This window comes from Aulonocara stuartgranti, assembly GCF_965226115.1.
Source record: "Aulonocara stuartgranti genome assembly, chromosome: 6".
Lineage (NCBI taxonomy): Eukaryota > Metazoa > Chordata > Actinopteri > Cichliformes > Cichlidae > Aulonocara > Aulonocara stuartgranti.
Window position 1 is genome coordinate 14,825,386 of NC_138944.1, and position 24,513 is coordinate 14,849,898.

The 24,513-nt window shown below is 37.8% G+C and overlaps 2 protein-coding genes and 1 long non-coding RNA gene across 4 annotated transcripts in view; 2 read left to right on the forward strand and 1 right to left on the reverse strand.

Moving 5' to 3' along the window:
- cygb2 (cytoglobin 2) overlaps positions 1-24,513 on the reverse strand; it is a 104,428-nt gene that overhangs the window by 77,072 nt on the left and 2,843 nt on the right. The window lies entirely within an intron of this gene.
- LOC309708800 (uncharacterized protein) lies at positions 5,335-11,920 on the forward strand (the record flags this gene model as incomplete). Its single annotated transcript, XM_082537089.1, has 3 exons — positions 5,335-5,662; positions 6,092-8,380; positions 11,842-11,920. The coding sequence occupies exons 2-3, from the start codon at positions 6,900-6,902 to the stop codon at positions 11,918-11,920; spliced, it is 1,560 nt and encodes a 519-aa protein (XP_082393215.1). The 5' UTR covers positions 5,335-5,662; positions 6,092-6,899.
- Positions 15,211-16,472, forward strand: LOC309709287. The gene is made up of 3 exons (XR_014277467.1): positions 15,211-15,723; positions 15,840-15,943; positions 16,048-16,472. It is a non-coding gene; the product is annotated as an uncharacterized lncRNA (long non-coding RNA).

Sequence of the window (24,513 nt, forward strand, 5' to 3'; positions counted from 1 at the left end):
TTAGTGTGAATGCTTGAAAAGCATTCACAGTATTGTTATTCGAATCTTTATTATTATTATTCTATTTTATTATTATCTATTCCGTACGTTTTTTGAAAGCCTACTCCTTCAAAACCGTTCAACTTAGAAAAACCATTCAAACACCGTTAGATTCCTATTCTTTTGGACAACATTGCTTCTATTTTTCTCATTTTTAACATTTATATTTTTAATTTTATTCAACTTTTTTCAACAAAAATTTATAATGTATTTCAATGGGGAGACCCTTCAAATTCTCATTCAACTTCCTCCTCTTTAAACTGTATCTACTTCCACATACATTGACATAGAGCCACCATTCAAACTTTAAAACGAAGACAAGACATTCAACTATTCAACTTGTATTTATCTTTTCAATATCTATTATACTTTTTCTTCAGTTCCAGTTTAAGTTTCATGATGTTTTTTCACCCGTTTCAGAGTTTATAATGGGTGTGTATGGGACGGAATGTTGGGGCTAGAGTGAGGCAGCTCAACTGCTAGAGTGAGAGGAGCAACAAAATTAATCTTAAAATCTTTTTTAAAACTGCTGCTGTGTCCGCAGCGTTTGCTCTACAGGTATGATTTTACCCTCAAAACGTAGCCATGGCTGTCCTCTTTCATCCAATGTGTTTACTATTGTACTAGGTGTTATGGTTCTTTCATAAATGTCACCAATGCACAGCCTCCTCCCTCCAACTCTTCCATAGACTCTAATGTTAAAATGGCTCAGAAGGTTCGTTTGAAAATCAGAAGAGCATGGTGTCTTTACACTGTCACCACGTCCATATAATAAGCTCCACAGGCATGAAAACTGAGAATTAGGTAGACTAGACATTGCTGTCGCTCACGGTGAAAGAATTTTGTCAATACGACTTTTACTTTTCATTTGGGAGCGATTTGTTTCGGCCTGACTTTTCTGTTCATTTTAAGCAGCAAAAGTGAGGCGCATGTCTGTGTACGTGTGTATGGAGCCATTGGGTGCGGTCACTATAGCAACCAGGCTCACACCTGCCTGCTTAACGAGCTCTGCCTGCCACTGTACCAAGATTCATCTTAAACACTTCTCTTTCAACTGCTGCTGTGTCCACAGTGTTACAGCCATCATTTTACCCTCAAATTGTCGCCATTATTGTTCTCTTTCCAACACAGTGTCTTTCAAAGCTCAGGCATTTAAATTTTTTAAACTGTGTGGATCAAAGTGGAGGGATCACATTTTAGTCATTCAGTGATTCAAAGAATATGACCTTTTAATATTCATTCAGATGTTTTCTGACTCTAAATGTTCTTTTCTCATTTCTTAGGGTTTTCTAATTTACATTTAAAACATTTTCAGTTTTTTTCCAACTCCTCCTTCTGTGTAACCTTCAGCTTTTAGCAGTTCAGCACCTTTGTTTTCAGGTTAAATTCGTTTTTTTTTTTTGTTTTTTTTTTTTATCTCATTCAATATTTTTAACTCAAAATTCAGCAATTAATTCATTTCAGTGCATACATTCAGATTCAAGCATTCACACTGCAGTTTCTTCAGAAAATGCACTTTCTAGTTATATTTTATTATTATTATTATCTATTCCGTACGTTTTTTGAAAGCCTACTCCTTCAAAACCGTTCAACTTAGAAAAACCATTCAAACACCATTAGATTCCTATTCTTTTGGACAACATTGCTTCTATTTTTTCTCATTTTTAACATTTATATTTTTAATTTTATTCAACTTTTTTCAACAAAAATTTATAATGTATTTCAATGGGGAGACCCTTCAAATTCTCATTCAACTTCCTCCTCTTTAAACTGTATCTACTTCCACATACATTGACATAGAGCCACCATTCAAACTTTAAAACGAAGACAAGACATTCAACTATTCAACTTGTATTTATCTTTTCAATATCTATTATACTTTTTCTTCAGTTCCAGTTTAAGTTTCATGATGTTTTTTCACCCGTTTCAGAGTTTATAATGGGTGTGTATGGGACGGAATGTTGGGGCTAGAGTGAGGCAGCTCAACTGCTAGAGTGAGAGGAGCAAAAAAATTAATCTTAAAATCTTTTTTAAAACTGCTGCTGTGTCCACAGCGTTTGCTCTACAGGTATGATTTTACCCTCAAAACGTAGCCATGGCTGTCCTCTTTCATCCAATGTGTTTACTATTGTCCTAGGTGTTACGGTTCTTTCATAAATGTCACCAATGCACAGCCTCCTCCCTCCAACTCTTCCATAGACTCTAATGTTAAAACGGCTCAGAAGGTTGGTTTGAAAATCAGAAGAGCATGGTGTTTTTACACTGTCACCACGTCCATATAATAAACTCCACAGGCATGAAAACTGAGAATTAGGTAGAGTGGACATTGCTGCCGCTCACGGTGAAAGAATTTCGTCAATACGACCTATACTTTTCATTTGGGAGCGATTTGTTTCGGCCTGACTTTTCTGTTCATTTTAAGCAGCAAAAGTGAGGCGCATGTCTGTGTACGTGTGTATGGAGCCATTGGGTGCAGTCACTATAGCAACCAGGCTCACACCTGCCTGCTTAACGAGCTCTGCCTGCCACTGTCCCAAGATTCATCTTAAGCACTTCTCTTTCAACTGCTGCTGTGTCCACAGTGTTACAGCCATCATTTTACCCTCAAATTGTCGCCATTATTGTTCTCTTTCCAACATCTTGTCTTTCAAAGCTCAGGCATTTAAACTTTTTAAACTGTGTGGATCCAAGCGGAGGGATCACATTTGAGTCATTCAGTGATTCAAAGAATATGACCTTTTAATATTCTTTCAGATGTTTTCTGACTCTAAATGTTCTTTTCTCATTTCTTAGGTTTTTCTAATTTACAATTAAAACATTTTCAGCTTTTTTCCAACTTCTTCTTCTGTGTAACCTTCAGCTTTTAGCAGTTCAGCACTTTTGTTTTCAGGTTAAATTCGGGTTTTTTTTTTTTATCTCATTCAATATTTTTAACTTAAATTCAGTAATTATTTCATTTCAATGCATACATTCAGATTCAAGCATTCACACTGCAGTTTCTTCAGAAAATGCACTTTCTAGTTATTATTAGTGTGAATGCTTGAAAAGCATTCACAGTATTGTTATTCGAATCTTTATTATTATTATTAGTGTGAATGCTTGAAAAGCATTCACAGTATTGTTATTCGAATCTTTATTATTAGTGTGAATGCTTGAAAAGCATTCACAGTATTGTTCTTCTAATCTTTATTATTCCATTTTATTATTATTATCTATTCCGTACGTTTTTTGAAAGCCTACTCCTTCAAAACCATTCAACTTAGAAAAACCATTCAAACACCGTTAGATTCCTATTCTTTTGGACATGATTGCTTGTATTTTTCTCATTTTTAACATTTATATTTTTAATTTTATTCAACTTTATTCAACAAAAATTTCCCATGTATTTCAATGGGGAGACCCTTCAAATTCTCATTCAACTTACTCATTTTTAAACTCTTACTACTTCAACATACGTTCACATAGAGCCACCATTCAAACTTTAAAACGAAGACAAGACATTCAACTATTCAACTTGTATTTATCTTTTCAATATCTATTATACTTTTTCTTCAGTTCCAGTTTAAGTTTCATGATGTTTTTTCACCCGTTTCAGAGTTTATAATGGGTGTGTATGGGACGGAATGTTGGGGCTAGAGTGAGGCAGCTCAACTGCTAGAGTGAGAGGAGCAAAAAAAATAATCTTAAAATCTTTTTTAAAACTGCTGCTGTGTCCGCAGCGTTTGCTCTACAGGTATGATTTTACCCTCAAAACGTAGCCATGGCTGTCCTCTTTCATCCAATGTGTTTACTATTGTACTAGGTGTTATGGTTCTTTCATAAATGTCACCAATGCACAGCCTCCTCCCTCCAACTCTTCCATAGACTCTAATGTTAAAATGGCTCAGAAGGTTCGTTTGAAAATCAGAAGAGCATGGTGTCTTTCCACTGTCACCACGTCCATATAATAAACTCCACAGACATGAAAACTGAGAATTCAGTAGACTAGACATTGCTGTCGCTCACGGTGAAAGAATTTTGTCAACACGACATGTACTTTTCATTTGGGAAGAATTTGTTTCGGCCTGACTTTTCTGTTCATTTTAAGCAGCAAAAGTGAGGCGCATGTCTGTGTCGTGTGTATGGAGCCATTGGGTGCAGTTACTATAGCAACCAGGCTCACACCTGCCTGCTTAACGAGCTCTCTCTCACTCTGCCAAGGTTAAACCTAAAAATGTTAGATTGTAGTAAGATTAACTTTTTCAAAAGTACAATAAGACAGATTTGACAGGGTTTTGCCACAGATTAATAGTTTGTCACTAGTTAGTATATGCCAACTAAGTAGAGCATTGTGATTGGCACAAAGGTTTTTCAGATCTGGGCAGTTGGAGTCAGTTGATGACTTCAAAATCATCCTTTCTGACTGGATAATTAAAGCTCTCAGCATCTATTGGTCTGTAGTTAATTTCCCCACCTTTTAACTAACGTTTAACTAATCTAATCTCATTTAATGTTTCTGTTTATAGTCTGTATAGTTTATCTCCCCACGAATACACTCAAAGTAGTCTTAAAATAAAACCCACAAAACAGTTCAAGATTTAATACTTTTTATTTGCTCATTTAATGCCAGTTGCCCTGTTTTTCTGTATGTCACTCATTCGCTTATACTTGGGCAAAAAGTACCAATTTGTACACTAGTATAGTGTATTTTTTCCCTCTATCTCTCTATGTCTGTCACACACAGAGACCAACACACAGACATGTATATGCTCATTATTGCTGTTCAAACTGATGGTCAAATTTCCAAGCACCACCTGAACGCCTCATCTGTTTTTAACCTATCACTGGACCAACTGTCGTCATTCCGCTTCGCTCTCTGCTGTGGTAAGTACAGTACACTCAGTACTGCAGTGTTTTATTTTTATGATGGAAAAAATACATGTTTGACATTTAAACTCACATATCAAGTCCAACAGAGTTAAAAAGAATTCAAAGAAGAAAGAAAAAAGAATAACCTTCGCTATCATTTATATACGTTTATGATGTTTTGCTGTTAGCAGCAGTGCTAACGCTAGCTTCGATGCTAATGCTAGCAACAATGCTAACGCTAGCTATAGTGCTAACACTAGCCTTAGCAGTTGTTAACTGACAAAAATAATATTCCTGTGATATTTCTTGCCGGTCAGTGAGACAAAAGTAAGAAATTAGCTTTATTATTGCCATTGTGGCTCAGTTTTAACAGTAAGAGTGCTAGCGCTAGCAACATTGCTAGCGCTAGCAGCATTGCTAACGCTAGCTGCAATGCTAACGCTAGCTGCAATGCTAACGCTAGCTGCATTGCTAACACTAACTGAAGTGCTAATGCTAGCCGGAATGCTAGCGCTAGCAGCAATGCTAAGGCTAGTAACAGTCTAACAGTAGCCTTACATAAGTGGCAATACTTCAGTTAACTAGTTTGAATTGTAAAATGACTGCTGTATCAGTTGGTGTGCTATATTACTCTATAATTACCCTGCTGACTAGAAGTTCAGTGTATCATGTCGTGTGGGCTTTGTATTTCTGTTAGTCTGATAACACTGTACAGACAACTAACGTATTATTTCTCGTTTCTTTCAGGAACCTGACTGACACTGTGCTTTGCCTGGTAGGTGTGCACATACTGTAAGAGAAGTAGACCAAAATAAAAAAATAATATGACTAATATAAGCTGTAAAGTGATGGGTTCAAACTTTGTGCTAGACCTTTTAAACACAATTTTATAATAAATACACATAAGTGCAGCTTAACAATTGGGCTAAAATATTTTTTTCGTACATTTTTGTAGTCACACTACATGTGATTAATTAATGATTCACTCAATCATATTTGTATTTAAAAATATTATTGCTGAATTTAATTAAATATTTATTCTTTTAAAAAGTGCCCAATTATGCAACTTTTTGCACATGGCAGCCGACAACAGTTTAGCTTGAATATTTGTTTTGTCCTTTTGCAGTAGTCACATTTAGTTCATACAATTACCATGTGATATAATTTTAATAAAATTATTTTTTTTCTTGTTTTTTGTTCAGAGTGTGTAGAAGAAGAAGAACAAGGACCAGATCTCCAGTCTTCTCTCTCACATCCCAACCCCCCAACCCCTCTATCCTCTGTCCTGCTCCACCTATTGTCTCTGCCTTCTTTCCATCTGTATTTCACTCTGTGGTTTGTGAGAAATTTTGCCAAACCAACAATCCTTTTGCGGTTTGATTTAAAGCCGTGTCTCTCCTGCTCTGTCTGTTCTCTCTGCTAAATTTTCTCTCTACCTGTTTTTCACTCTTGGCTTGCTGCTGAAAAACGCCAAGCCAACAAAGCAATAAAGAGTGCATATTTTGCCTCAACCTATGAACAAACTGAACAAACAAAGAAAAATCTGCGGTTTGATTTAAAGCCGTGTCTCTCCTGCTCTGTCTGTTCTCACTGCTAAATTTTCTCTCTACCTGTTTTTCACTCTTGGCTTGCTGCTGAAAAACGCCAAGCCATTAAAGCAATAAAGAGTGCATATATTGCCTCTACCTGAGAACAAACTGAACAAACAAAGAAAACTAATTCACGGTTTGATTGTGATTTCCCAGCCGTGTCTCTCCTGCTCTGCCTGTTCTCTCTTCTAAATTTTCTCTCTACCTGTTTTTCACTCTTGGCTTGCTGCTAAGTTGTGCCAAGCCAATAAAGAGAGTGCATAATATTCTCTCAACTGAAGAACAAACTGTCAAACGAAAGACAACTGTTTAAGACAAATAAAAACTGAAATATAAAAACAAAGACAACATCTCCTGGTGTGTGCCACTCTTATCTTGTGAACATATTTTCTAAAGACTAAGAAACACTTGCAGTGTGTGAAAATGCCAAGGAAGCAGAAAAAGTCACAAGCTGCAAAACAACGCTGGAAAAAGTTTCATGAGTTTCACAAAGTACCAACATGTGAACAAGCTGAGTTTGATTTTCCTCAGAGCTCTGCAGAAGACAGTGTGTCTACAAAGACCAATTCTGACAGTGTCAAACAGGCAGGTCAACATGTTCCTGCACATGTACAACAGGTATCTTATGCTGATGCTGTAAAGAGTGGACTGCAGCATGAATTTAATGAACAACATGAGGTGTCATGTGACCCACAGGTGGGTTATGCTGATTTTTTGAAAAGAGGCTGTCACAGTGATGTGACAGGACCATCTCATGCAGAAAGACTGAACCTTGAAAACCAGCCCTCTGTTATACATGTCTGTGCATCTCGCAGCCAGGCTCATCCTAAATATGGAGACTCCAGAAACAAGCAGTGCACATGTAACTCACTCACATTTCTTGCTTTCCTTCATGAGAATGAAAACATGACTACAGCTGACCTTAATCTGGTCTTGGATAAAGGTGATGTGATGTACAAAGAGGCCAAGAAAAGATTTCCTAAAAATATTCATTTGGCTACCGATGAGCTGCCAGACAAAGTTGATGCTCGCAGGTCTATGTATCATGTCAACATGACACAGCCTTCCCGGTATGGGACATTTGAAGAACCTCCAGAGGAGGCAGTAGATACCTTTCTGAGCTTAGAAGCAGGACTGAGCTGCCTGTTGTCAGATGTGCAGTATGCCTTACTGATTATGAGTGGATTGTGTATCGCAGTGTTCAGATCCACATCAGGCATATATGGTTTCTTTGACCCACACCCCAGAACACCCATTGGTCTTCCTCTACTACTACAGTCACGTAATCGTGGTACAGCTGTGATGCTGAAATTCACACTCCTCAGTGACATGATTAAGAGGCTACAAGATTCTTATGAAATGATGGAGATATCACCCTCTTGTAACTATGAACTGAAGCCTGTGCAGTTCTACAGTATGAGCACAGTCAACCTGAGTGATACTATCACAGACACAGTCTGCAGACCAACAGCTGCCACTGCTGTGGCACCTACTCACTCTGATACAACTGTTGATGAAGCAAACCCCTCTACTCCAAGGAGAAACACAACCACTGATCCGACTGAAAATATCTTTTGTCAAATGTCCATTTGTACGCCACTGGTGAAACAAAAAGAAGTCCACATGACTCAGTTCACATCATATGAAGATCAGAATGAACCTCCTAATATACCAACTGAAGAACTATGCAGTGAATTAAGTTTCCTTCCATCAAGTGATGCTTTTTCATGTCAATCAAATGCTGCCATAACAAATGTTGCTGCCTGTGACCTTTCTGATATAGTTTTACAAAAAGTGAAAAAAGTTAATAAACAACAAAGGCAAAAAAGGAAAAGAAGATTAATGGCATCAGAGAAACCCAGAAATCAGAGAAAAGAAAACCAAAAAAGGAAAGAACGACAAAAGTATGCTTCAAATAAAGATCACAAAGAAAAGAAAAAATCTTGCACAAGCGAGACATATAAAAACAATCCTGAAGTTAGACAAAAACAACAACAGTATATGAAAAGACGTTACTGTGAAAATGATGAATTCAGACAGAAACAACAGCAATATATTAGAAGACGTTACTGTGAAAATGATGAATTCAGACAGAAACAACAGCAATATATTAGAAGACGTTACTGTGAAAATGATGAATTCAGACAGAAACAACAGCAATATATTAGAAGACGTTACTGTGAAAATGATGAATTCAGAAAGAAACAAAAACAATATGTTAAAAAACGTTTTTCTGAGAATGCTACAGTTAGAAAGAAACAACAACAATATATTAAAAGACGCTACTGTGACAATGCTGAATTTAGACAAAAAAAAAAAAACTATATAACTAAAAGGTATCAAGAAAACCCTGAATTCAGAGAGAGACAGAGATCTCGAGTGACTCAGCGTTATGCACGTGACAATGCATTCAGAGTAAGACACAGACAACTAATGAAACAACTAATGCGAGACAGGTATCAAAGTAATCTTGCATTCAGGATTATGCACAACATGAGATGTGCCATGAAAATAAAAAGGAAATACAGATGGGTGAACAGACAAACCCAAGAGAGTGACAACAGTGTGATCAACGAGGCCATATCTGTGTTCAAATCACAAATCAAAGCTGGACCATCATACCCATGTACTGTCTGTTTCAAGGCTTCATTTCCAAACCAAGTGCGACCCTGCACAAGGTCAAAGTATGTCAAAAACCCACATGTGGTTGCAACATGTTTGACTGGAAGATTTGTTCATGTTTGTGATGAAAACTGCAGAAATGAGCAGTGCAATGTTCCCGATGAGAGAAAGAGAGAGTGGATTTGTCACACCTGCCACGATCATCTTAAAAATGGATCCATGCCAGCGCTTGCTGTTGCCAATAAACTGGATCTTGCTGATACTCCACCTGAACTGTCTGATCTTAACATACTGGAGAGACATCTCATAGCCAAGTGCATACCATTTGCCAAGATCATTCCTCTTCCCAAAGGCAGACAAAGAGCAATTAGAGGAAATGTGGTCTGTGTCCCATCCGAGGTACAGGAAACTGTTGAAGCATTGCCTCGATTGAGAATTAATTCTCAGATCATGAGAGTAAAACTGAAGAGACGCTTGTCTTACAAAGGTCATCAGCTGTTTCAGACTGTAAGCTGGTCTAAACTTGTGCAAGCACTGCATAAACTCAAGCAGATTCACCCACAGTATAAGGATGTGAGCATCAGAGATGATGCTGAGCTGTGTGATCCAACACTTCCTGATGAAGATGATGATGATGATGAAAACATGAATGAGGACGATTATGATGAGGCTGATTTAATGGAAATTGACAGCTGTGAGAAAAATGCACTGAGTGAAGCACAAAATATAAATGAACAGGACATTGACATGTTACCCTGTGATGGTGAACAATCGCATGAACAGATGAGAGATGATTCAGAGCAAGCAGATGGACTGACTAATGGTGGTTTTGCACTCGAGTCCTGTTTGCAGCCCCCTGATGTGGCTGAGGAGATATTATGTTTCAGTGAAGGAATCTACTCTGTTGCTCCTGCAGAGAGAAACAATCCAATAAGTTTTTTCAAAACACCTAAACTGGAGGCCATGGCCTTCCCTGTGCAGTTTCCTACAGGCCAAAACACACTTGATGAAAGAAGGCTGATCAAAGTATCCCCCAGTGGGTATTTCAAATCAAGACTTTTCTGCATTGATGATCGTTTTGCCAAAGACACAAACTATTTGTTCTTTGCACAGTTTGTGACTGAAATACACTTGGCTACATCCAGCATGACAGTACAGTTAAGGAAGGCAAAGCCTCTGACCAGAGATGGTAGAAAAATAACCTCAGGCATGTTACAAGATAAACATGAGGTGGAGAAACTGGTGCGAAATAAAGATGCAGTGAGATTCATGCAGCCTCTGAGAGGAACCCCAGCCTATTGGGAGAAAACAACAAGAGATCTTTTTGCCATGATCAGACAGTTGGGAACTCCCACGTTCTTTTGCACATTTTCAGCTGCTGAAATGCGCTGGCCTGAAGTGATCGAGGCAATAACAAGGCAGCAAGGTGAACAAGTGAATTTTGAAGGACTCGACTGGTCAGCAAAGTGTGACATCCTGAGAAGCAATCCTGTCACAACAATGCGCATGTTTGACAAGAGAGTTGAAGCATTATTCAGAGATTTACTCTTATCTCCCGCAGAGCCACTTGGCAAAGTCATTGACTACTTTTACAGAGTTGAGTTTCAGCACAGAGGAAGCCCACACATACACTGTCTCCTGTGGGTAGAAGGTGCTCCTGTGTTTGAGGAGGATGATGAGCAAACTGTTGTTGATTTTATAAACAAATACATCACAGCTCAGCTGCCTGATCCACATAAACAACCCGAACTGTACAAAAAAGTAACAGAAGTGCAAAAACACAGTAAGAACCACACAAAGACGTGCTTTAGGAGTTTAAGCTCCGGGTGCCGTTTTGGTTTTCCCAAACCACCCTGCAATGAGACAATGATCACAAGACCCAGTGAGGATGATGCACTGGAAGTAGAAACGGCAAAGAACAAGCTCAGACCACTGAACCAGCTGCTGAATGAACCTGAAACTGCTTCCATGAGTTTAGAGCAGCTCTTGGAAAGATGCAAGTTGACACATGCAGAATATGAGAGATACCTGAATAAAATGAACATGAGGAGTACGATCATACTAAAGCGTGATCCAAAAGACTCTTGGATAAATGGCTATAATCCACATCTGCTTGAAGCCTGGAACAGTAATATCGACATAAGCTTTGTTTTAGATGCTTTCGGCGCTGCAAATTATTTAATGAAATATATATCAAAAAAAGAGGGCGGGCTATCTGAGTACCTGAAAACTGTCATTGAGAACTCCCATAAGGACAGTGTAAATGAGTGCGATGAAATGAGAGCCGTCATGCAGGCATATTCAAAGAAGCGAGAGATCAGTGCACAGGAGTGTGTTGCTCGTGCATGTGGTCTTCACATGAAGCAATGTTCACGTGCTGTAATATTCATTCCAACTGATGATAATCCTGTGAAAATGAGTCGTCCCCTGTCAGTTCTGGACAACACAACACCTGAGTCTTCCAATGTTTGGATGACATCTTTGAATGACAAATACAAAGCCAGACCTGAAACACCAGAGTATGAGGAGATGTGCATGGCAGACTTTGCTGCTACTTGCAGGATTGTCTATGGCCAACAGAAAAAAGGTAAAGATGTTTTGCCCCTTCTCAATGAGATGGGGTTTGTGCAAAGGCGCAAAAACAATAAGCCTGCTATCATCAGATTTCACCGCTGCTCACAAGAAAAACATCCAGAGCAATATTACGGAAGACTGCTTAAACTGTACCTTCCTCATCGTTCAGACCACGAACTGAAAACACCATCGTTGCCAACCTATCAGGCTTTCTATGGTGCTGGCTGTGTACAGCTGCCAGGTACTGACCGTCTTGAGTACGTGCAACACATTGTCAAAAGAAACAGAGAAAAATATGAGAAAAACAGTGAGGAGATCGAGAGCGCTGTTGAGGAATATGAGCAGAACAGAGGTGTGACTGACGAATGGTGTAATCTGGCACCTGAATCAGATCTCGTAAGGTTGCCACTTGTTGAACAAGAAAGAGAGCGAGACAATGAAAATGAACAGGAAGATGTGCCCGACTACAGCCGTCAGGCTGATGCTTCAACAGAAGTCAGAGCCATCAGGGAACCCCCTGCTATTGATCCCACATTGTTACGTCAGATGTTTCAAAATCTGAATAAGAAGCAAGCCTGCATATTTTATGCAGTTAGAGACTGGTGCATTAAAAGAGTCTGTGCTCTAAATCCAGAGCAGTTTTTCTTTTATATTAATGGTGGTGCTGGAACAGGAAAATCACATCTTATCAAATGCATCTACTCAGAAGCATCTAAGATACTGAGCAAAGTGCCCAGATATGCAGACGACGTTGACATATCAAAACCCACTGTCCTGTTAACTGCTTTCACTGGGACTGCAGCTTTTAACATTTCTGGAACAACACTGCATTCTCTTCTCAAGCTCCCGAGAAGCTTAAAACCTCCCATTCAGGGACTTGGCAATCAGCTGGATGAAGTCAGATCAGAACTTTTGAATGCTGAAATAATCGTCATTGACGAAGTGTCTATGGTGTCAAGACATCTCTTTGCATATGTAGATGCAAGACTCAAACAGATCAAAGGGACTCGGAGACCCTTTGGAGGCATGTCAGTCATTGCTGTCGGAGACTTCTATCAGCTACCCCCAGTGCGACAGTCTAAACCTCTCTGTGTGCACGACCCGTCCGAGATCGACCTGTGGCGGGAGCATTTTCAGATGATCACTCTGACTGAGATTATGCGTCAGAAAGATGATGTTGTCTTTGCTGAGATGCTGAACAGAATTCGTGTAAAAGGAAAGTTGGATGAGCTTTGCGAAGCAGATAGAGATTTGTTGTTACAGGCCATAACTGAACCAGCCCATTGTCCGACTGATGCATTGCACATTTTTGCAACTAATAAAGAAGTGGATGCACACAACTCTTCAACACTGGCTCTGCTCCACACTCATATCATTGACATCCATGCAGATGATTATAGAAAAGATCCTAGAACTGGCAGAATGGCACTTCAAGACAGACCGTTGAAAGGAGGTAAAAACGAGTTACCAGACACACTGAAAGTTGCAGAAGGAGCTCGTGTCATGCTCACCAGAAACATTGACATACAAAATGGTTTGGTTAATGGAGCTTTTGGAAAACTACTTAGAGTAGTTCACTCTGAAAACGACCAACACATCATCAAACTTGGACTTAAAATGGATAATGAGACATCTGGAAAGAATAACCGCACACCAGCAGACGACATGGTGTACATTGAGAGAGCAGAGGAGAATCTGAAGCAGAAAGGAGTGGTACGAAGACAGTTCCCAGTGAAGCTGGCCTTTGCATGTACAATACATAAGGTACAGGGTATGACAACTACATCAGCTGTTGTCTCTCTTAAGAGCATTTTTGAGCCCGGCATGGCCTACGTAGCTGTCAGTAGAGTGACGTCTCTCAGTGGACTGTATCTTCTTGATATGGAGGAGAAAAAAATATTCACCAACCCAGAAATCACTGCAGCACTTGAGAACATGAGACAAGCCAACCTTGATGACATGATGCCTCTTCTACACGTGAGACAAACCCTCAGCAGGTCAGAGGTTTTCACCATTGTTCATCATAATACAGAGGGACTGCCAGCTCACATTAATGACATCAAAAGTCACCATGAATTGTGTCTAGCAGATGTTTTGTGCCTAACAGAAACACACCTGCGGGGCTCTTTTGTCGCAGAGAGTCTCCACTTGGAAAATTACAATTTGTTCAAACGCAACAGACACCTGTCCTACACAAACTTTCCCCAGATGGCAAACAGAAGTGGTGGTGGAGTTGCTGTTTATGTGAAAAGTGACATTCAAGTGCATGAAAAACAGTACATCCATAATGTAACTGACCTTGAATTTCTGGCTTTAAAGGTTGAAGCACCAGTCAGTGCTCTGATTGCAGTTGTATACAGACCTCCAGACTACACTCTGAGGCCATTCCTGAAAAACCTGGTAAGCCTATTAGACTCATTGGAGATCATGGACTGTCATCCCATCATAGTTTGTGGTGATTTTAATGAGAATGTTTTATCCAGTGCAAACAAACCAATCATGGAGTTGTTTGAGTCTAGGGGATACGCACAGGTCATCACTGCCCCTACCACAGAGAAGAACACACTGCTTGACCTAATTTTCATTTCTCAGCCAGATCGATGTCTCCATTTTGGAGTCATGAAGACATACCATAGTTACCATGACCCAGTATACTGTGTATTGTCCTGTGATGATTCATGATCTAGATCTTTGAATACAGTAAGTAATTTCTATATTGTTGAATGACTTAAGAAAGTAGAGCGATATTTAAAAGTTGACGCTCTGCATTGCAGTATAATGGTTGAATTGTTTACATAAAATACAATTACATGAATTAAGTAATGATATCAGTAAAAGATGACAATTTTATTTATCACAGAAAATCTAAAATTCACTAACAGTAACCTATAAATGTCAGAAAAATCAAATATAGCAGTTTAAAATGAATAGTGTAGGCATATCCTCTCTGCAGCCAGGCTTCAACATCCTGCCAGGCTGCCCCAGTCTCACCGTGGCTGGGAGGGAGGGAGGGTGGACCAGAGGATTGCCTACACAACACATAAATTCTTCTTCATTGTTTCTGAGAGAACAATAATGACTAAAGGTTGCTTTTTAAAAAAACAAACAAACAAACAAACAAACAAACAAACCTAATTACAGCAATAATGACAGTTAAGCCACTTTATGTGTGCCTCTATTTTGAAATACTATTTACAAAAATGTTATTATTTTGGTTTGTTATAAACTTTAAACTTTTTCAAAAGTATACGATTATATTTTTGGACAAATCTTTCGATGAAACATACATTTTTATGAGCTTTTATCATGTTTCGGCCAGTGCAATCATCAGGGTGGGTCTGGGTTGATAACTGCACATTTCTGGCCAGAAATGTTTCAGCAGTGTTACATAAGTAGTACATATGTAACACTTGCTTTCTGTTACCAGCTGATACCCTACATTTGTATAGACATTGGATGGTGTGAGGTTGGGGAGTTGAGTGGGGGGGGGGTTTACGGTGGGAGCTGAGGGGGGGGGGGGGTGTTAGGTTTCCTTTTTTCTTTTTCTTTTTTAAGAGAGACACAGTCCTCCTGTGTCTTCTCCAAGCTTCACATGTAAGATCCAACAGTGTGAAGCACATAGCAGCTAGAAACTGTAATGCCACAGATCAGAGAGGCTTCATCATCACCATCTTCATCGCCGTACGATCAGAGCGTGAGACTTCACATCTGGAGCACAGGAGACATTCTGTGATAAGTCCTCCTTCTAGCTTGTCCCACAAGCAGTCGGTGAGATTTACTCACAACAAAAAGGGTTAATGACATAATTTCCATGAAAACATGTATTCATTCTTTGTAAAGTGTTTAAATTGTGTTTTCACTTGACCTTAGGAGTGTTAGAGTGTATTGTAATGTCTGTACTCAGGTGTTTCCCTCTGTGATCCATCCCCATCAGAGCTGAGACACTCAGGACTGAACAGACTGCACAGTTTCTGTGACCGAGCCTCCAAAACACCTTCTTTGAAACCACTCATGATAGAAGGGCTTCATATTTGCAGCAGCACTACTACAGGTATTCAGTTTATTACAGGATGTGTTTGTTTCTTAGGACCAGCTCTGAGTGCACACTACCTAACATATACACCTTTCTGTTCATTACAAACCAACTACTCTGGATCATATGGCCAGTTGGCAGGAATGTTGCTGCAGGAAAACATCCCTGGAGATCACCATCATTGTCAGACTGACTGTGCCTCCTCTGTGCAGTGTCAAGATCCTCTCTAAATGAGTGTGTAAGTTAACATTTTCATTATTTTATTCCCTTTGACAAGACAAGTATCACTGATATTTACATTTACAACTACATATGTTCCCGTTTTCTGCTCTTCTTTTAAAGTCCTCAGCTATCCTGCTTCTGTGCTGCTTGCCACACATCAAACACTGGCCGGATGACAGGGAGGATCCACTCTGAAGTCACTGGACGTGATGAGGATCATATGGGACTTCATAGTTTCACAGAAACATTGTGCTCTGTGATTACAGGTTTTAAATGGACATAATGACTGCCTCTCTCTGATCAACAGGCTAAAGGATTGTTTTCATTGTTAGTGCTCTGTACAATGTATGCTTATTTAGTATTTCATCACAGAGCAAACCTTTATTTATTTAACATTTTTTTATTTTGTTTTAATGTTGAATTAACTGTAGGGATTTTTTTAAGTGGGCACTTGGGATGTCATATGACCAGAAATGTGGTAACTGGAATTCAACAGTATGGAAGAAAAAATCTGCTGAGAACGAAACACATACAAAAACCCCCAAGAAAATTCAAATTCATTCCATGTAATCCACTCTAAAACATTTTAAACTGCTGAACAGCAACACAAACAGTGTTAAAAAACAGTGTTAACAGAATGATTATGATGATTTTGTACCAAAGTTTCAGGTCACATGGCACACCTAGTGTGTAGTGTGGGGTATCAGCTGGTAAGTATAGGTTTTTTCATATTTGTGTCCTTAGAGTTTAGATAGATAAAGCCTTGTGTATAATAATTAGTCATAACCACAACTCAAAGTCAGGGACTAACTAAATTTGGGACTTTGTGTCTGAGCCCAGGTTAAAACAATGTGTAAAAAAGCATTTAGTGGCATGGCTGAACAATGCTGTATTGATACTTATTTATCCATGTTCACAAAAAGGACTAATGTGTTTATTTGATTATTTGCATGTGTTAAACTGTGTCACCACCTTAGGCTTTCATTTGAGTTTACTCACAAATCTCTATACAGTTCTCTTTTACCACTGTGTGGACTCTGTTTACATTAAAACATAAAAAAGAATGAGTAATAAAAAGAGGTGTAGACAGATCAGAAGATTAAGTAGACCGATAGAAACAGCTGTTCAGCCATGTTCTAAGAAACCAACACAATTTAAAGGTTCAGGATTGTGGTTTTAAAAGTTGAATTTTCATGTATTTCATATGTTGCTCATTATTTTTTATTTAGTTATTTAATTTAGTTATTTTTCTTTATTCTACCAGTCCTTTTCAGAAAGAAGCTGTAAAATATGACTTAAGATTTTTATGTTATTTTCTATGACATACAAAACAAATTGATGTATGTAATACTATTAAACATGATATACACATGTGTATATGTCTGAAAAACATCATGCTGTATATTAAAGTTTGTATTTTCTGCAGAATGTTTGTTCATCTTTTAAGTTCATTTCAATTAGAAGAATATGAACTTTTAATATTCATTCAGAGGTTTTCTGACTCTAAATTTTCTTTTGTCATTACTCATCTTTTTATTATTTACATTTTAAACATGCTTAGCTTTTTCCAACTTCTTCTGTGTGAACATCAGCTTTCAAAAGTTCTGCACTTTTATTTTCAGGTTAAAAATTCTGTATTTTCCAGCTCATTCAGATTTTTAACTTAACATTCAGCAATTAATTCATTTCAGTGCATACATTCAGATTCAAGCATTCACACTGCAGTTTCTTCAGAAAATGCACTTTCTAGTTATATTTTCTTATTCCGTACGTTTTTTGAAAGCCTACTCCTTCAAAACTGTTCAACTTAGAAAAACCATTCAAACATCGTTAGATTCCTATTATTTTGGACATGACTGCTTCTATTTTTCTCATTTTTAACATTTATATTTTTAATTTTATTCAACTTTATTCAACAAAAATTTCCCATGTATTTCAATGGGGAGACCCTTCAAATTCTCATTCAACTTACTCATTTTTAAACTCTTACTACTTCAACATACGTTCACATAGAGCCACCATTCAAACTTTAAAACGAAGACAAGACATTCAACTATTCAACTTGTATTTATCTTTTCAATATCTATTATACTTTTTCTTCAGTTCCAGTTTAAGTTTCATGATGTTTTTTCAGCCGTTTCAGAGTTTATAATGGGTGTGTATGGGACGGAATGTTGGGGCTAGAGTGAGACAGCTCAACTGCTAGAGTGAGAGGAGCAAAAAAATTAATCTTAAAATCTTTTTTAAAACTGCTGCTGTGTCCACAGCGTTTGCTCTACAGGTATGATTTTACCCTCAAAACGTAGCCATGGCTGTCCTCTTTCATCCAATGTGTTTACTATTGTACTAGGTGTTATGGTTCTTTCATAAATGTCACCAATGCACAGCCTCCTCCCTCCAACTCTTCCATAGACTCTAATGTTAAAATGGCTCAGAAGGTTCGTTTGAAAATCAGAAGAGCATGGTGTCTTTCCACTGTCACCACGTCCATATAATAAGCTCCACAGGCATGAAAACTGAGAATTAGGTAGACTAGACATTGCTGTCGCTCACGGTGAAAGAATTTTGTCAATACGACTTTTACTTTTCATTTGGGAGCGATTTGTTTCGGCCTGACTTTTCTGTTCATTTTAAGCAGCAAAAGTGAGGCGCATGTCTGTGTACGTGTGTATGGAGCCATTGGGTGCGGTCACTATAGCAACCAGGCTCACACCTGCCTGCTTAACGAGCTCTGCCTGCCACTGTACCAAGATTCATCTTAAACACTTCTCTTTCAACTGCTGCTGTGTCCACAGTGTTACAGCCATCATTTTACCCTCAAATTGTCGCCATTATTGTTCTCTTTCCAACACCGTATCTTTCAAAGCTCAGGCATTTAAACTTTTTAAACTGTGTGGATCAAAGTGGAGGGATCACATTTGAGTCATTCAGTGATTCAAAGAATATGACCTTTTAATATTCATTCAGATGTTTTCTGACTCTAAATGTTCTTTTCTCATTTCTTAGGGTTTTCTAATTTACATTTAAAACATTTTCAGTTTTTTTCCAACTCCTTCTTCTGTGTAACCTTCAGCTTTTAGCAGTTCAGCACCTTTGTTTTCAGGTTAAATTCGTTTTTTTTTTTTGTTTTTTTTTAATCTCATTCAATATTTTTAACTCAAAATTCAGCAATTAATTCATTTCAGTGCATACATTCAGATTCAAGCATTCACACTGCAGTTTCTTCAGAAAATGCACTTTCTAGTTAGTGTGAATGCTTGAAAAGCATTCACAGTATTGTTCTTCTAATCTTTATTAGTGTGAATGCTTGAAAAGCATTCACAGTATTGTTCTTCTAATCTTTATTATTATATTTTCTTATTCCGTACGTTTTTTGAAAGCCTACTCCTTCAAAACCGTTCAACTTAGAAAAACCATTCAAACACCATTAGATTCCTATTATTTTGGACATGACTGCTTCTACTTTTCTCATTTTTAACATTTATATTTTTAATTTTATTCAACTTTATTCAACAAAAATTTCCCATGTATTTCAATGGGGAGACCCTTCAAATTCTCATTCAACTTACTCATTTTTAAACTCTTACTACTTCCACATACATTGACATAGAGCCACCATTCAAACTTTAAAACGAAGACAAGACATTCAACTATTCAACTTGTATTTATCTTTTCAATATCTATTATACTTTTTCTTCAGTTCCAGTTTAAGTTTCATGATGTTTTTTCACCTGTTTCAGAGTTTATAATGGGTGTGTATGGGACGGAATGTTGGGGCTAGAGTGAGGCAGCTCAACTGCTAGAGTGAGAGGAGCAAAAAAATTAATCTTAAAATCTTTTTTAAAACTGCTGCTGTGTCCGCAGCGTTTGCTCTACAGGTATGATTTTACCCTCAAAACGTAGCCATGGCTGTCCTCTTTCATCCAATGTGTTTACTATTGTCCTAGGTGTTATGGTTCTTTCGTAAATGTCACCAATGCACAGCCTCCTCCCTCCAACTCTTCCATAGACTCTAATGTTAAAATGGCTCAGAAGGTTCGTTTGAAAATCAGAAGAGCATGGTGTCTTTCCACTGTCACCACGTCCATATAATAAGCTCCACAGGCATGAAAACTGAGAATTAGGTAGAGTAGACATTGCTGTCGCTCACGGTGAAAGAATTTTGTCAATACGACTTTTACTTTTCATTTGGGAACGATTTGTTTCGGCCTGACTTTTCTGTTCATTTTAAGCAGCAAAAGTGAGGCGCATGTCTGTGTACGTGTGTATGGAGCCCTTGGGTGCAGTCACTATAGCAACCAGGCTCACACCTGCCTGCTTAACGAGCTCTGCCTGCCACTGTACCAAGATTCATCTTAAGCACTTCTCTTTCAACTGCTGCTGTGTCCACAGTGTTACAGCCATCATTTTACCCTCAAATTGTCGCCATTATTGTTCTCTTTCCAACACCGTATCTTTCAAAGCTCAGGCATTTAAACTTTTTAAACTGTGTGGATCAAAGTGGAGGGATCACATTTGAGTCATTCAGTGATTCAAAGAATATGACCTTTTAATATTCATTCAGATGTTTTCTGACTCTACATGTTCTTTTCTCATTTCTTAGGGTTTTCTAATTTACATTTAAAACATTTTCAGTTTTTTTCCAACTCCTTCTTCTGTGTAACCTTCAGCTTTTAGCAGTTCAGCACCTTTGTTTTCAGGTTAAATTCGGGGTTTTTTTTTTGTTTTTTTTTAAAATCTCATTCAATATTTTTAACTCAAAATTCAGCAATTAATTCATTTCAGTGCATACATTCAGATTCAAGCATTCACACTGCAGTTTCTTCAGAAAATGCACTTTCTAGTTCTATTTTATTATTATCTATTCCGTACGTTTTTTGAAAGCCTACTCCTTCAAAACCGTTCAACTTAGAAAAACCATTCAAACACCGTTAGATTCCTATTCTTTTGGACAACATTGCTTCTATTTTTCTCATTTTTAACATTTATATTTTTAATTTTATTCAACTTTTTTCAACAAAAATTTATAATGTATTTCAATGGGGAGACCCTTCAAATTCTCATTCAACTTACTCATTTTTAAACTCTTACTACTTCCACATACGTTGACATAGAGCCACCATTCAAACTTTAAAACGAAGACAAGACATTCAACTATTCAACTTGTATTTATCTTTTCAATATCTATTATACTTTTTCTTCAGTTCCAGTTTAAGTTTCATGATGTTTTTTCACCCGTTTCAGAGTTTATAATGGGTGTGTATGGGACGGAATGTTGGGGCTAGAGTGAGACAGCTCAACTGCTAGAGTGAGAGGAGCAAAAAAATTAATCTTAAAATCTTTTTTAAAACTGCTGCTGTGTCCGCAGCGTTTGCTCTACAGGTATGATTTTACCCTCAAAACGTAGCCATCGCTGTCCTCTTTCATCCAATGTGTTTACTATTGTCCTAGGTGTTATGGTTCTTTCATAAATGTCACCAATGCACAGCCTCCTCCCTCCAACTCTTCCATAGACTCTAATGTTAAAATGGCTCAGAAGGTTCGTTTGAAAATCAGAAGAGCATGGTGTCTTTCCACTGTCACCACGTCCATATAATAAGCTCCACAGGCATGAAAACTGAGAATTAGGTAGACTAGACATTGCTGTCGCTCACGGTGAAAGAATTTTGTCAATACGACTTTTACTTTTCATTTGGGAGCGATTTGTTTCGGCCTGACTTTTCTGTTCATTTTAAGCAGCAAAAGTGAGGTGCATGTCTGTGTACGTGTGTATGGAGCCCTTGGGTGCAGTCACTATAGCAACCAGGCTCACACCTGCCTGCTTAACGAGCTCTCTCTCTCACTCTGCCAAGATTCATCTTAAACACTTCTCTTTCAACTGCTGCTGTCTCCACAGTGTTACAGCCATCATTTTACCCTCAAAACGTCGCCATCGTTGTTCTCTTTCCAACATCTTGTCTTTCAAAGCTCAGAGATGTAAACTTTTTAAACTGTGTGGATCCAAGTGGAGGGATCACATTTTAGTCATTCAGTGATTCAAAGAATATGACCTTTTAATATTCTTTCAGATGTTTTCTGACTCTAAATGTTCTTTTCTCATTTCTTAGGGTTTTCTAATTTACAATTAAAACATTTTCAGCTTTTTTCCAACTTCTTCTTCTGTGTAACCTTCAGCTTTTAGCAGTTCAGCACTTTTGTTTTCGGGTTAAATTTGGGTTTTTTTTTTTATCACATTAAAAAATTTTTAACTCAAAATTCAGCAATTAATTCATTTCAGTGCATACATTCAGATTCAAGCATTCACACTGCAGTTTCTTCAGAAAATGCACTTTCTAGTTCTATTTTATTATTATCTATTCCGTACGTTTTTTGAAAGCCTACTCCTTCAAAACCGTTCAACTTAGAAAAACCATTCAAACACCGTTAGATTCCTATTCTTTTGGACAACATTGCTTCTATTTTTCTCATTTTTAACATTTATATTTTTAATTTTATTCAACTTTTTTCAACAAAAATTTATAATGTATTTCAATGGGGAGACCCTTCAAATTCTCATTCAACTTCCTCCTCTTTAAACTGTATCTACTTCCACATACATTGACATAGAGCCACCATTCAAACTTTGAAACGAAGACAAGACATTCAACTATTCAACTTGTATTTATCTTTTCAATATCTATTATACTTTTTCTTCAGTTCCAGTTTAAGTTTCATGATGTTTTTTCACCCGTTTCAGAGTTTATAATGGGTGTGTATGGGACGGAATGTTGGGGCTAGAGTGAGGCAGCTCAACTGCTAGAGTGAGAGGAGCAACAAAATTAATCTTAAAATCTTTTTTAAAACTGCTGCTGTGTCCGCAGCGTTTGCTCTACAGGTATGATTTTACCCTCAAAACGTAGCCATGGCTGTCCTCTTTCATCCAATGTGTTTACTATTGTACTAGGTGTTATGGTTCTTTCATAAATGTCACCAATGCACAGCCTCCTCCCTCCAACTCTTCCATAGACTCTAATGTTAAAATGGCTCAGAAGGTTCGTTTGAAAATCAGAAGAGCATGGTGTCTTTACACTGTCACCACGTCCATATAATAAGCTCCACAGGCATGAAAACTGAGAATTAGGTAGACTAGACATTGCTGTCGCTCACGGTGAAAGAATTTTGTCAATACGACTTTTACTTTTCATTTGGGAGCGATTTGTTTCGGCCTGACTTTTCTGTTCATTTTAAGCAGCAAAAGTGAGGCGCATGTCTGTGTACGTGTGTATGGAGCCATTGGGTGCGGTCACTATAGCAACCAGGCTCACACCTGCCTGCTTAACGAGCTCTGCCTGCCACTCTGCCAAAATTCATCTTAAACACTTCTCTTTCAACTGCTGCTGTGTCCACAGTGTTACAGCCATCATTTTACCCTCAAATTGTCGCCATTATTGTTCTCTTTCCAACACAGTGTCTTTCAAAGCTCAGGCATTTAAATTTTTTAAACTGTGTGGATCAAAGTGGAGGGATCACATTTGAGTCATTCAGTGATTCAAAGAATATGACCTTTTAATATTCATTCAGATGTTTTCTGACTCTAAATGTTCTTTTCTCATTTCTTAGGGTTTTCTAATTTACATTTAAAACATTTTCAGTTTTTTTCCAACTCCTCCTTCTGTGTAACCTTCAGCTTTTAGCAGTTCAGCACCTTTGTTTTCAGGTTAAATTCGTTTTTTTTTTTTGTTTTTTTTTTTATCTCATTCAATATTTTTAACTCAAAATTCAGCAATTAATTCATTTCAGTGCATACATTCAGATTCAAGCATTCACACTGCAGTTTCTTCAGAAAATGCACTTTCTAGTTTATATTACATTTTATAGCTAGCCTTACTTTATATTATTTTACTTACATATTTTTACTTCATTTTTTATTCGTTTTCCCATTGTTTTTCATTTATGTACCCTTACTTATCGACTTTATTATTTTTTCTTATTTTATGTTGCTTATTAACATAACTGGTTTTGCTTTATTCTTTTTCTGTCTTACTATCTGCTTGTCAGTCACCTGCAAAGCTGAAAGATGGTACAGAAAGTCTGATTGATTGAAAGTTTGATTTCCGTGTAAACAGCAGCTCCAGTGGCTCTACACAAGAATCTGACTGAGGCCAGTTCAGAACTGGTTAAAACCAGCAGGTAGACACATGGACATCAAATAATATATGACTGGGACTGGGATTTATGTGATTGTTATGACCGATCACATGAATCACAGGTGGGCAGTATACAGCTGGCTATACATACAACTTTCTGTGCTATATAGATGTCTATAAAATGGCATGGTCATTTAATGGGCTTAATGTGTAATATGAAAAGCAAAATATTGTATATAGCTACATCTCAATGTAGGTGAAAGTGTGTACAAAGCATGAACTCTATGAAAAGCTGAAGCAACAAAAACTATGCAGATAATGTCATAGAGCAACTGTGTGGACGTCAAATTTAGTTCACAAATAAAGAAAACAGACACACTGCTATGAACTGCAACATGACAAAAGGCAATGGGAGAACTGAGGCTATGAATGCACTAACTACAAGAAGTGGACACACCTA